Here is a 14,720-nt window from a genome sequence, read left to right as displayed (position 1 = left end):
GCGTGAAACAGCATGGGCATGCATGTTAGCAACAAAAGAGCTCATGATGAGCTGCACATCAAGCAAACGTTACAAGTGGCACACATCGAACTCGTATATAATAATTTAGGAGTTATTTCATCTGGCATGATGAAATCCTTACAGTTCAAAGTTGAATTTTTTGAGACGAACACCCATGTGCGTAGAGAGCAGATAAAACTAAATCCACCCATAAAAACCACAAAGAAAAAACTAAATCCACCCATAAATGTTGTGTGTGTGCGTGTGTTTGTGTGTACGCCCAGATTTGTGTACGCCCTAACAAATTCAGCCCAGAAGGGAGAGGTGCATCGATGGATCTACTTGCCATTATAAATTCCACTATGACACCCAAACGACGTTCACTATTATTATTACCTCCGCCACCAAAGTTGGATGGAGGTTATGTTTTCACCCCTGCATGCTTATCAAAAAGTTGTGGACAGATTTGTACAAATTTTTTTGGAGAAGTTGGGTGTATGACAAGGATGAAATGACTAGATTTTGTTGAAGATCCAGATCAGGATAATAGAATTTTTGAAGTGATTCTTCACCATTGAGAGATAGAGCCACAAACGATACTGTATATAGCACGATATCTCAAAAGGTTGTGGACAGATTCGGACGAGACTTGGGTGGACGGGATGGGCGTGTGACAAGGAAGACATTATTCAATTTTGTTGAAGATCCGAATACCCATCCGGATCTGATATTTTTTTGAAGCGATTCATCTTCACCATTGAGAGATAGGGCTAAAACTGATCGATAGCACGATATCACAAAAAATTATGGATGGATTCAGGCCAAACTTGGTGGTCAGGATGGGTGTGTGACAAGGATGAATTGATTTCATGATGGTAAAGATCCGAACACGGATCCGAATCGGAGAATTTTTTAATTTTGCAAGTGATTCTTCACCATTGAGAGATGGGGCCAAAAACGATATAGAGCATGATATTTCAAAGAGTCGTGGACGAGTTTGACAAAACTAGGTGGATGACTTGGTTACGTGACAAGAACAAGCCATTTTGATTCTGATTCAGGTTCAGATCCAGTCCGGCCTATCAGTGAGATACAAAACGTAAACTGTTCAGCCTGGCAAAGGTATGCGCTAGACTGAGTGTCCTAGTTACCTCCACCACCGAAGGTGAAGGAGGTTGTGTTTTCACCCCTTTCTGTCTGTTTGTTTGTGTGCAGGATATCTCAAAAAATTGTGGACGGATCCGGATGAAATTTTGTGGACAGGTTGGGTGTGAGACAAGGACGAACTGTTTAGATTTTGGTGAATACTCGGATCCGGATCCAGCTACTAGAATTTTGCAAGTGATTCTTCACCATTGAGAGACAGGGCCAAAAACTATATATAGCACGATATCTCAAAAAGTTGTGGACGGATTCGGATGAAACCTGGTGGATACGTTGGGTGTGTGACAAGGAAGAAGTGATTCAATTGTGGTGAAGATCCTAATCCGGATCTGAAAATTATTTAAATTTTAGTGATTCATCACCATTGACAGATAGGGCCAAAATGATCTCGTGCTGTATGTATAGCATGATATTTCAAAAATGTACTGGGCCCGATATGTTCTTATGGATAAGGCATTACGTGGCGGAGGGAAGCGCTCTACCAAGTGCCCTTCGAGTTCATTCTGTATCCATCTTGTCCACCCTGAGCATCCACTCCTGCATATCATTCCTCCCCACACTCATTGTTTGTCCAAGTCTCCCTCTATATTGGTCTTCAACTGGGCTGTTTGTGTTTCTCTTCCCCCCCCCCCCCACTCTCAACTGATCCTCTTGCCCTGTTGTGGCCTGATCCGTTCAGTGTACTAATTCTAGCTCTACTACAAGCCTCAACTCTGTACACAAAAAAAAAGAAAACAAGTCGTGGTACATTCAAAGTACACCGCCCCCACGGCAAATAAATCAACAACAAATCCTCCAGTGCACAACATCGCTGGGGTGCCTTCAATGTCCAGTGATGCCACCTTGCAGCACATGGAGTTGGAATTGGGAGGGAGCAGTGTCCAATAATAATTGATTGATGAATTGCATAATTAAAATAAATAAATAATCGCAAAATAATTAATTTTTTAATCAATTGACTGATCACATACCAAAACCACCACCGTTTCATCCAAATCTGTAACTTTTGGAAAATTAAGTCATTGATCAAAAAATTGGATAATTAATCGAATAATCAATAAATCAAATATTTCCTAACCGTCATGTCTCAATTTCATCTTCCTAGCTCAAAGGATGGCTGAGATATCGCCCGGAAAAACAAACAAGAAAACAAAAACAAACAAACAAGAAAACAAGCCGGTAGGCAGGCATGGGTAGTCGACTACCCAATATAACCTGACGCGATGGGCCCGTTTGATGGGGAATGACCTGAGGATTAAGCACAAGAAAATTTATGATTCTAGCTTCAAGGGTTAATGCTGCAGATTGTATTTTCGTTAAAATACCCCCACATTTAGAGGTTTTTCGGCGGTTGCTATACAACGGAGAGGTCCATTGCAACGGTTCTTTCTCACACATAACTAGGACATACCATGAAACTACCATACCAGTTTCATGTATATCTGACTCATAGTCTCTGAGATATAACGCTCCTGCACATCATTATCCCATGTATGCCCCGGTTAGAATAGGTGTACCATATCCCTGTGTGTCGTAAGAGGTGACCAGGGTTGCGTCAGGAAGGGCATCCGGCGTAAAAACCTAAGCCAAATCATTATGCGGACAACAAAACGAATTTCCATACCGGATCGGTCGAGGCCCGGGTTACCAACGACCGCCACCGGTACCGGTGGTCAGCAGGGTACCAGTGGAAATTGTGCTACTGCTGGGCGAAGGAGGAGAAGGAGACGGGAGAGGCGAGTCCGGAGGCAGTGGGAGAGGGGGAAGGGTAGAAGTGTGGAGGTGAGAGTTGGAACTCTGAATGTTGGGACGATGACTGGCAAAGGGCGAGAGTTGGCTGATATGATGGAGAGAAGAAAGGTGGACATACTGTGTGTACAAGAGACCAAGTGGATGGGGAGTAAGGCTAGGAGCATTGGAGGTGGTTTCAAACTGTTCTACCATGGTGTGGATAGGAGGAGAAATGGTATCAGGGTAATACTGAAGGAAGATTATGTCAAGAGGGTATTGGAGGTGAGGAGAGAGTTTGACCGAGTGATTAGTGTGAAGTTGGAAATTGAAGGGGTGATGATGAATGTCATCAGTGCATATGCCCCACATATGGGGTGTGAGATGGAGTATAAAGAAGATTTCTGGAGTGAGTTCGATGAAGTGGTGGAGAGTGTATCCAAGGATGAAAGAGTGGTGATTGGAGCAGATTTCAATGGGCATGTTGGGGAAGGGAATAAAGAGGATGAGGAGGTGATGGGGAGGTACGGTCTCAACAAGAGAAATGTGGAAGGGCAAATGGTGGTAGAGTTTGCAAACAGAATGGAAATGGCAGTGGTAAATACGTATTTCAAGAAGAAGGAGGAACACAGGGTGACGTACAAGAGTGGAGGAAAGTGTACACAGGTGGATTACATCTTAAGCAGGAGATGTAACCTGAAAGAGATTAGTGACTGTAAGGTGGTGGCAGGGGAGAGTGTTGCTCGACAGCATCGATTGGTGGTCTGTAGGATGACTTTAGAGGTGAGGTTGAGGAAGAGTGAGGGCTGAACCAAGGACCAGATGGTGGAAGCTGAAGGAGGAAGACTGTTGCGTGAAATTTAGGGAGGAGGTAAGACGGGCGTTGGATGGTGGTGAAGATGGGTGGGATGATTGGGCAACTACAGCAGAAGTTGTGAGGGAGATAGCGAGGAAGGTACTTGGTGTGACATCTGGACAGAGGAAGGAAGATAAGGAGACTTGGTGGTGGAATGAAGTACAGGAAAGTACAAGGAAGAAGGGGTTGGTGAAAAAGAAGTGGGATAGTCAAAGAGATGAAGAAAGTAGGCCGGAGTACAAGGAGTGGCGGCGAAAGGCAAAAAGAGAGGTGGCAAAGGCCAAGGAAAAGGCATATGACGAGCTGTATGAGAAGTTGGATACAAAAGAAGGGGAAAAGGATTTATACCGATTGGCAAGACAGAGGGACCGAGCTGGGAAGGATGTGCTGCAGGTTCGGGTGATAAAGGACGTAAATGGGAATGTGCTGATGAGCGAGGAGAGTGTGTTGAGAAGATGGATGGAGTACTTTGAGGAGCTGATGAATGAAGAAAATGAGAGAGAGAGAAGGTTGGAAGAGGTGGAGATAGTGAATCTGGAAGTGGGCAGATCAGTAAGGATGAAGTGAGGACTGCTATGAAGAAGATGAAAAGTGGAAAGGCGGTTGGCCCAGATGGTATACCAGTGGAGGCATGGAAGTGCTTAGGAGAGATAGCAGTGGGGTTGTTAACCAGATTGTTTAATAAAGTCTTGGAAAGTGAGAGGATGCTGGAGGAGTGGAGATTAAGTGTACTGGTTCCGATTTTCAAGAATAAGGGTGATGTGCAGAGCTGTGGAAATTACAGAGGGATAAAGTTGTTAAGCCACACCATGAAGTTGTGGGAAAGAGTAGTGGAAGCTCGGTTGAGAGGAGAGGTGACGATCTGTGAGCAGCAATATGGGTTTATGCCAGGAAAGAGCACCACTGATGCGATGTTTGTTTTGAGAATGTTGATGGAGAAGTATAGGGAAGGCCAGAAGGAGTTACATTGTGTGTTTGTGGAGTTAGAGAAAGCTTATGATAGGGTGCCAAGAGAGGAGTTGTGGCATTGTATGAGGAAGTCCGGAGTGGTGGAGAAGTATGTGAGGATCGTGCAGGATATGTACGAGGACAGTGTGACAGCGGTGAGGTGTGCGGTAGGAATGACGGACCGGTTTAAGGTAAAAGTGGGATTGCACCAAGGATCGACTCTGAGCCCTTTCCTATTTGCAATGGTGATGGACAGGTTGACGGACGAGATCAGACTGGAGTCCCCATGGACTATGATGTTCGCGGATGACATCATGATCTGTGGGGAGAGTAGGGAGCAGGCTGAATCGAGCCTCGAGCGGCGGAGGTACGCACTGGAGAGAAGGGGAATGATAGTCAGTCGGAGTAAGACGGAGTACATGTGCGTAAATGAGAGGGAGGGTGGTGGTATGGTGCGGTTGCAAGGAGTTGAGGTGGGGAAGGTGGATGGGTTTAAATACTTGGGATCAACTGTCCAAAGTAACGGAGAGTGTGGGAGAGAAGTGAAAAAGAGAGTGCAGGCAGGATGGAGTGGGTGGAGAAGAGTTGCAGGAGTGATTTGTGACAGAAGGGTAGCTGCAAGAGTGAAGGGGAAAGTATATAAGACGGTAGTGAGACCAGCTATGTTGTATGGTTTGGAGGCGGTGGCACTAACAATAAGACAGGAAGCGGAGCTAGAGGTGGCAGAGTTAAAGATGCTGCGATTCTCGTTGGGAGTGACGAGGATGGATAGGATAAGAAATGAGTATATTAGAGGGACAGCGCAGGTAGGACGGTTTGGAGACAAAGTGAGAGAGGCGAGATTGAGATGGTTTGGACATGTGCACAGGAGGGAAGCGGAGTATATCGGGAGAAGGATGTTGAAGGTGGAGCCGCCAGGCAGGAGGAGAAGAGCAAGGCCAAAGAAGAGGTTTATGGATACGGTGAGGGCGGACATGGGGGTGGTTGGAGTGTCAATGGAAGATGTGGAGGATAGAGCGAAATGGAGACGGTTGATCCGCTGTGGCGACCCCTAATGGGAGCAAGCCGAAAAGAGGAAGAAGAAGAAGAAGAACTCTCTGAGATATAACGAACTTCGTTTTTTAATTGTTTTCGACCAGGGTTCATTCAAAGTCTATCTTCTCCGACAGTTTTCATCGGATCCGGCTGTAAATTTTTGACAATATGGCTGAATGTACTGCCCACAGTCGGTCGTGGCCCGATTTTTGATTTTCGAGAAAATAATTTTTTAATGATTTTTTCAAAAATTTCAAAGTCCCGTTGCTAGGCAACAGTGGTCTCCATAGCAACGGTTCTCATTTGCACACAACTCCGTCATGGTATGAACCTACCCACCAAGTTTCATCGAAATCGCCATTGTATTAACGGAGCACTGGACCGAACAGACAGACATACAGACATACCGACAAACATATCGACGGAAAAAGTGATAAGGGTAGATCAAAATTTTTTTTTTCGACTTTATCGACTACCCAACAGACAAGCCGGTAGGCGGACATGGGTAGTCGCCTACCCAATAGAACCTGACGCGATGGGCCCGTTCGATGGGGAATGACCTGAGGATTAAGCACAAAAAAAATTCATGATTCTAGCTTCAAGGGTTAATGCTGCAGATTGTTTTTTCATTAAAATACCCCCACATTTAGAGGTTTTTCGGCCGTTGATAGGCAACGGAGGGGTCCATTGCAAACGTTCTTTCTCACACATAACTAGGACATACCATGAACCTACCATACCAGTTTCATGTATATCTGACTCATAGTCTCTGAGATATAACGAACTTCCTTTTTATATTGTTTTCGACCAGGGTTCATTCAGTCTATTTTCTCCGACAATTTTCATCGGATCCGGCTGGAGATTTTTGACAATATGGCTGAATGTACTGCCCACAATTGCTCGTGGCCCGATTTTTGAAAAAATATTTTTTTTTATGATCTTTCCAAAAAATTTAAATCCCGTTGCTCGGCAACGGTGGTCTCCATAGCAACGGTTCTCATTTGCACACAACTCGGTCATGGTACGAACCTACCCACCAAGTTTCATCAAAATCGCCATTGTATTAACGGAGCACTGGACCGAACAGACAGACATACAGACAGACAGACATACAGACAAACATATCGATGGAAAAAGTGATAATAAGGGTAGATCAAAAAAATAATAATAATTTTTTCGACTTTATCGACTACCCAACAGACATACAGACAAACATATCGACGGAAAAAGTGATAATAAGGGTAGATCAAAAAAAAAAAAATTTTTTTCGACTTTATCGACTACCCAACAGACAAACATATCGACGGAAAAAGTGATAAGGGTAGAACAAATTTCCCCCCCAAAAAAAATTTTTTTAATTTTTTTTTTTTTTCGACTAGATCGACTACCCAACAAAAACAAACAACCAAGAAAACGGAGTGAAAACAGAGTACTCCCTTCCTTCGGCACCCCGGCGATGACGTCATGCATCACGTGGATATGGAATTGGGAAGGAGCGGTTTACAAAAATGAAAAGACTGCCTCTACAGGAAACCAATGAACATAATGCTTCAAGAAAATGCACGAAAAAAACAATCCAAATTAATGCATAAACCACAGCTGCATAAGCATCCCTAACCAGCCAATAAAAATGGGGGAGGGGGAGGGGGGTAGAAGAATAAGAAGAGGGAGAAGAGGCAAGGGTGGGGAGAACAAGCAAGCACAAAATAATTACCTTGAGCTGTGAGAGGCAATTGTTCATAAATACATGCCAGTTGGTGAGGAAAAACTGTTTTTGGCTAACACAGAGCAAGCAGGTTACCAAAGGAAACAGTGCCTGCAAGGGAGTGTGGGGGGGGGGGGGAAGGGCAGGAGTAAGAATAGTTATGGGTTGTTTAAAACATTTTCTTTATTGTGGTAACTTCATTTTACATTTTGTTGAAAACAATTAAATTCAAAAGGCAATGACAAGTCAATTCCTCTGAAATTAATCTGAATGAATGAATGAGGAGTGATTTCCACTACAGACGAGTCTAAATGAATGATGAGTGAATTACAATGAGATGAATCTGAATGAATGATTTCAACTGAAATTATTCTGAATGAATGATGAATGATATCCACTGAGACTCTGAAGAATGAATGATGAGTGAATTCCACTGAAATTATTCTGAATGAATTATGAATGATATCTACTGAGACTTATGAATGAATGATGAGTGAATTCCACTGAAATTATTCTGAATGAATTATGAATGATATCTACTGAGACTTATGAATGAATGATGAGTGAATTCCACTGAAATTATTCTGAATGAAATAATGAGTGAATTCCACTGAGATTATTCTGAATTAATTATGAATGACATCCACTGAGACAATTAGGAATGAATGATGAGTGAATTCCTCTGAGATTGTTCTGAATTAATTTTGAATGACATCCACTGAGACAATTATGAATGAACGATGAGTGAATTCCACTGAAATTATTTTTGAATGAATGATGAATGATGAGTGAATTCCCCTGAGATTATTCTGAATGAATGATGAGTGAATTCCCCTGAGATTATTCTGAATGAATGATGAATGAATTCCCCTGAGATTATTCTGAATGAATGATGAATGAATTCCCCTGAGATTATTCTGAATGAATGATGAGTGAATTCCCCTGAGATTATTTGAATGAATGATGAGTGAATTCCCCTGAGATTATTCTGAATGAATGATGAGTGAATTCCCCTGAGATTATTCTGAATGAATGATGAGTGAATTCCCCTGAGATTATTCTGAATGAATGATGAGTGAATTCCCCTGAGATTATTCTGAATGAATGATGAGTGAATTCCTCTGAGATTATTCTGAATGAATGATGCGTGACCTGATTCCGATTCCACCGATATAAATCTGAATGAGTGACATGAGCGAGAAAATTAACAACTTAATCGAGAACGAGTTCAGATTCCACGAAGACATGTTTATGATGAATCAAATGTAAAATTAATGAGGTAATGCAATACCAGTGAGTGCTTTCTTCGTGAGGAAAGCTCAAAGGTCGTGGGGTAAAGCATTTCGACAAAGTTTCGTAAGCATGGGACATTCACTTCATTCTTCACAGTCTGGAAAAACAAAATAAAAGGTTACGATATCATCCCAGTGTGCTGAATAAAAACATGGAATATTCTTCATTTCATTTTACAAAATAAATAGGAAAACACTCCTCTGTGAATAATCCTTTTGAACTTGTTTTTGATGGATATTTATTCCTTAAATATTTATATATTTAAATGACACCTATCAAACACAATGTTCTCCCATCCACAGAAAGTGAGAATACATGGTTGAATTTCCAACCAAATGACCCATCCATCATTCCCTGTACATTCCATACATTACACTTTCCTCCTCCCTTTAAACTTCAGTCGTGTCCCACCAACCTCACAACTTTGTATGTCATTTTTTTTTTCATTCAATGTAAAAATCCATAAAGAATCTTTAAAAAACGGTCATGTTTAAAAAGGTTTTTTTTGTTTTTTAACTTTCAAAAGTGAAAATCACAAAGAATCATATGCCTGTCAGCTTCGAAAATATTGGATGATTTTGAAGAATGTGGATATGGTGTAGAGCAAGCAGACAGGAAATGCATTTCTGGGATAAACAAATAAACGAACAAACAGCCTGGAGATTTCATGCTGTGGTGACGAATGGACACAAGTGACGGATGCAAGGATTGCACAAATCGAGTTGTAACCTCGGCATGGTATGTTCTTTGTTTTTGTTTAGAAGATCGAGGCTCATGGAAGAGCGAAGTGACAGAAGGTAAAAAGGCCATGAACTGACAGTGGGAAAGTGGAGCAACAGTTGGACACAAGCAAGAGAATGAATGAAAAGGAAGAGAGAGAAAGAGAGAAAGAGAGAAAGAGAGAAAGAGAGAAAGAGAGAAAGAGAGAAAGAGAGAAAGAGAGAAAGAGAGAAAGAGAGAAAGAGAGAAAGAGAGAAAGAGAGAAAGAGAGAAAGAGAGAAAGAGAGAAAGAGAGAAAGAGAGAAAGAGAGAAAGAGAGAAAGAGAGAGAAAGAGAAAGAGAAAAAGAGAGAAAGAGAGAAAGAGAGAAAGAGAGAAAGAGAGAAAGAGAGAAAGAGAGAAAGAGAGAAAGAGAGAAAGAGAGAAAGAGAGAAAGAGAGAAAGAGAGAAAGAGAGAAAGAGAGAAAGAGAGAAAGAGAGAAAGAGAGAAAGAGAGAAAGAGAGAAAGAGAGAAAGAGAGAAAGAGAGAAAGAGAGAAAGAGAGAAAGAGAGAAAGAGAGAAAGAGAGAAAGAGAGAAAGAGAGAAAGAGAGAAAGAGAGAAAGAGAGAAAGAGAGAAAGAGAGAAAGAGAGAAAGAGAGAAAGAGAGAAAGAGAGAAAGAGAGAAAGAGAGAAAGAGAGAAAGAGAGAAAGAGAGAAAGAGAGAAAGAGAGAAAGAGAGAAAGAGAGAAAGAGAGAAAGAGAGAAAGAGAGAAAGAGAGAAAGAGAGAAAGAGAGAAAGAGAGAAAGAGAGAAAGAGAGAAAGAGAGAAAGAGAGAAAGAGAGAAAGAGAGAAAGAGAGAAAGAGAGAAAGAGAGAAAGAGAAAGAGAGAAAGAGAGAAAGAGAGAAAGAGAGAAAGAGAGAAAGAGAGAAAGAGAGAAAAGAGAGAAAGAGAGAAAGAGAGAAAGAGAGAAAGAGAGAAAGAGAGAAAGAGAGAAAGAGAGAAAGAGAGAAAGAGAGAAAGAGAGAAAGAGAGAAAGAGAGAAAGAGAGAAAGAGAGAAAGAGAGAAAGAGAGAAAGAGAGAAAGAGAGAAAGAGAGAAAGAGAGAAAGAGAGAAAGAGAGAAAGAGAGAAAGAGAGAAAGAGAGAAAGAGAGAAAGAGAGAAAGAGAGAAAGAGAGAAAGAGAGAAAGAGAGAAAGAGAGAAAGAGAGAAAGAGAGAAAGAGAGAAAGAGAGAAAGAGAGAAAGAGAGAAAGAGAGAAAGAGAGAAAGAGAGAAAGAGAGAAAGAGAGAAAGAGAGAAAGAGAGAAAGAGAGAGAGAGAGAGAGAGAGAGAGAGAGAGAGAGAGAGAGAGAGAGAGAGAGAGAGAGAGAGAGAGAGAGAGAGAGAGAGAGAGAGAGAGAGAGAGAGAGAGAGAGAGAGACACACACAAAGTAACCTGTAAGTAACAGGGTTGGGCTTGGAGGGGTTAATAAAGATCATGGGTCAGGATGGCAGATGACACAAAATGGTGGTGCAATGCTTGATTGAAGTCCTGGAGGGAAGAGGGAGACAGAACAGTCTCCAAAACGTGGTTTTGCTGACGAGAGAAGTTAGGAAAAGAAGAGTTGAGGTGTACAGTCAGCCGAATTTTGGAAATGTCACCAGGAGTGGGCTACAGGAAGAGCACGTGCATCCTGGGGTTGCTGGGGATGGTCAGAGGACTGAGGGAGCAATTTTGGGGAATAGACGGGAGAAAACAGTCTCTGAGAAAACAGAAAACATCAACCTGCCCGTAATATGAGAGCAGACCTTGTGCTTCATCCTCATCACAGGAGATTCCAATAATTTTGAGAGATTAAAATTCCACAGAATCCAGGACAGAGAGATGTGATGCTGGTGTACCAGCTCGTTGTAATATAGCTCAAAAAGAACAGTTTGCTAACACATCACTCTTATTTGACAAACCTTGCTAACCCATCTCTCATCTTATTTGACAAAAATCCAAGAAAGTAGATGACCTTGAGCTCCTTTCAACACCAATATCAGAGATGGGGAGTGGACTGTTTGGTTTGTATTGCTAAGTTGTAGAAAACAAACAAGCTAACATTTTTCCTGAAATATGGATCACCCACATATCTGAATTCAGAACCAAGTTAACAGTGGGGTGAAAATAACCATTCCAGTCAAGATTTAGTGATGAGATTACATCAAAATGTACGATCATCCGCCACTTCATTTGCTTCATGAAGAAGAAGCTGGCACACTGCTGGTATAACACGGTGTATTTTGACTTGAAGCTTTGTCACGGCTTTCACCAATGAGCAATAGCAATATAGCATATTTGCATATGTATGTGGATTAAAGGTAGATGCAGCTAGAGATCTTGTGGTCAAAACATGAGGCTGCTCGGGGTTGTGGAGAAAAGGGTGGGGGGGGAACAAAGAGGGGAATGGGGGGGAGAGGGGTAAGAAAGGGAGGCAGAGGGAGAGGGTGATGAGAGGTAGGGGGGGAGGAAGAGGGTTGAAGGGGAAGAATAAGAGGAAAAGAGAGTGAAGGCGGACAAAATGGGAAGAGGGGAGAAAAAGGGGAAGAGGAGAAGAAAAGGGGAAGAAAAGGTCAAGAGGGGTGAGAAAGAAGGAGAGAGGAGAGGAGGGGTAAGGAGCAGGCAAATGAAAAATATGCCATGGAGGTGAGCATAGTAACAGGTTTGTAAGAAAAGCCAGGGAAATGCCACGCACTGCAGCAACAGGGATGAGGATTTCAACAAAGAGGCCTGCCAGGGTGTGTTTCACATCCTTGTCTTTCACCTCCAGGAAATACTCTCCACATTCCTGCAGCACAGACGCACGATTACCAACAGCATATCGCAACTGAGTTCAAACTCAAAACCAACTAAAAATTAAGGGAGACAGAGCAGAAGGGCGGGGCTCAAAGGGAAAACCCAGATCAGGGAAAAAGTCAAAATGGTCACATTATTGCTCACAAGTCATACTATTACATTTTAACTGTATAATCACGAAAATAATGGTTCCTGCAATACAGGGTGACCCCCAAAAAAACGGGGCCCACGTTTTGTCTAATATATTCCATCTTACTAATGACAACCTCTTGTTGTCATGACAACTCCTTTTTTCAGGTGATTGAAGACGAGTGAACCACAAGACAGACTACGAAAGTTGGCGACGATTCCTCCACTTTTAAAGATTACATGAACAATTCGGCAAAAGACTTATTCCATGTCGATTTTTCTTAAAACCGACGGATACTTTCTCACGGATATTTACCTGCGTCAGAAAGTTCCGAGAAAAAGGCATTGTCGGAAATCTAAACAGTAAAAACGTTGGTTTGGGACGTCCTGAAGATGTGTTGTTCGTGATTCAGTTGGCAAAAGTCCTGAGAAATTTCACAGGTGACAGAGTCGAGAGCTTGGAATTTCAGGTGAATCAGTGAGAAGAATTCTCATCCACGATGTGAAACTGTATCCATACAGGATTCAGATTAAACACAAACTGACTGCAGCCCATGTGCAGGAAAAGAGTGACGACGTGCCGATGTTTTGCAGACAAGATTGAAGAAATGCCGAACTTCCTTGACAATGTCTAGTTTTCTGATGAGGCTCATTTCCTTATTTCTTGGCATGTCAACTCCAAGAGCTGTGTATTCTAGGGATCAACGCCTCCCTCCCCCTCTACCCCCGATGTAGTGTTACAGCATCTTCTCCAGTAAGAAAAAGGGAATGCCTGGGTCAGAATCAGTATATATGGAATTGTTGGCCCTTTCTGGTTTGACGACACAGGAAAGGAATCAAATGTCAATACAAAATGTTACTGCCAGGTTTTTGGGAGGCTTTAGACTTAGAGGACCCGAGACAGTTGCAGGAGGGTTTAGAGAGAGGAACAACATTTTAAACAGTATGAAGCCACAACCACCACACATCAACCGATTCACTGAACTGTCTCAACACACACATGGGTGACAGAGTCATCAATCTAGTGCGTGTTCAGTCGAAGACTTGCTGTTAAATGGGCCCCACACACCAGATTTCTATCTTTGGGGCTATCTGAATGACAACATCAACAGACGAAGGCCACAATCAATTATCAAGAAAATTCGCTTCATTCCTCCAACAGAATCCGCCAGAGTGATCAACCATTTGGGTTCTCGAATCCAAGAGTGCTTGCAGCACCATGGCAAACATTTGGAGCATGTCATTTAAGCACAGTTAAGCAGGGTCCTGGTCTATTCAAGGAAATCTGTGCCAAAAATTGTGCCATTTGAGTGATAATTGGGGATTTGATATTGAATATGATAGGTTCTGGTTTTTTGGGGGTCACTGTATATAAATAAATCAAAGGAAAGAGGTTTTCAAACTGCACAGCTAAATTCAAAGAAATTCTGTGAAATTTCTACCTTCATAAACTGGAAGGAATCTTCAAATTCTTCCACAGGATACATCTTCACTCGGAAGAACTTGAGGCCCATAATGAGGCTGATGATGGTCTGAGTAACCTGTGGGCTTTGTTCCCTTTGCCGAAGATCTTTCAACTCCGCCAGGAACTTTTTACGCACCGCTTGGAACCTGGCCCCAAAGCATACACAAAATTAAATGTTATGCGATAATACATCAGCACAAGGGAGCCAAGTATCAGCAATAATCAGAGCATTAAGAGATGACAAAACTCTACTTTGAGAGGGACATCACACCTCCATGTCATTGACAAAATACGTACTCCAGCATTGAAAAAATTTATTAATGTCAAATAACAATATTTCACAAAAAAATTCCACCTTCAATGCATCTCATAGCTCATACAGCATTCAACAATCTTTTGAAAATCTAAACTGGAAGCCTTCCATCTGAAATGTGTGCGCGTCCTTAAAGCAATGGATGTGGATGTGTCAACGTATTCAGTGGATGCGGGTATGTTAATGTATTCAGTGGATGTGGGTGTGATAATGTATTCAGTGGATGTGGGTGTGATAATGTATTCAGTGGATGTGGGTGTGTTGACGTATTCAGTGGATATGGGGGTGTTAACCTCTTCAGTGGATGTGGGTGTGTTAACCTATTCAGTGGATGTGGGTGTGTTAACCGATTCAGTGGATGTGGGTGTGTTAACCGATTCAGTGGATGTGGGTGTGTTGACGTATTCAGTGGATGTGGGTGTGTTAACATATTCAGTGGATGTGTTAACCCATTCAGTGGATGTGGGTGTGTTAATCTATTCAGTGGATGTGGGTGTGTTAACCTATTCAGTGGATGTGGGTGTGATAACCGATTCAGTGGATGTGGGTGTGTTAATGTATTCAG

General features: G+C 42.2%; 1 protein-coding gene across 8 annotated transcripts in view; it reads right to left on the bottom strand.

Annotated features, from left to right (window-relative positions):
* Positions 1-14,720, bottom strand: part of LOC147008993 (protein furry homolog-like) — a 395,449-nt gene that overhangs the window by 251,891 nt on the left and 128,838 nt on the right. For all 8 annotated transcript variants that reach the window (XM_085864332.1, XM_085864334.1, XM_085864327.1 and 5 more), the window contains 4 exons: positions 13,820-13,988; positions 12,148-12,240; positions 8,728-8,826; positions 7,446-7,547 (listed from right to left, as the gene is read on the bottom strand). In XM_085864332.1, coding sequence (XP_085720458.1) covers positions 7,446-7,547; positions 8,728-8,826; positions 12,148-12,240; positions 13,820-13,988 — 463 coding nt within the window. The remainder of the gene's footprint in view (positions 1-7,445; positions 7,548-8,727; positions 8,827-12,147; positions 12,241-13,819; positions 13,989-14,720) is intronic.

Source organism: Eptatretus burgeri, chromosome 18, assembly GCF_056783735.1.
Source record: "Eptatretus burgeri isolate ZD-2024b chromosome 18, Ebu_testis_v1, whole genome shotgun sequence".
NCBI classification, from domain to species: Eukaryota; Metazoa; Chordata; class Myxini; order Myxiniformes; family Myxinidae; genus Eptatretus; species Eptatretus burgeri.
This window is presented reverse-complemented; position numbering and strand designations above follow the sequence as displayed.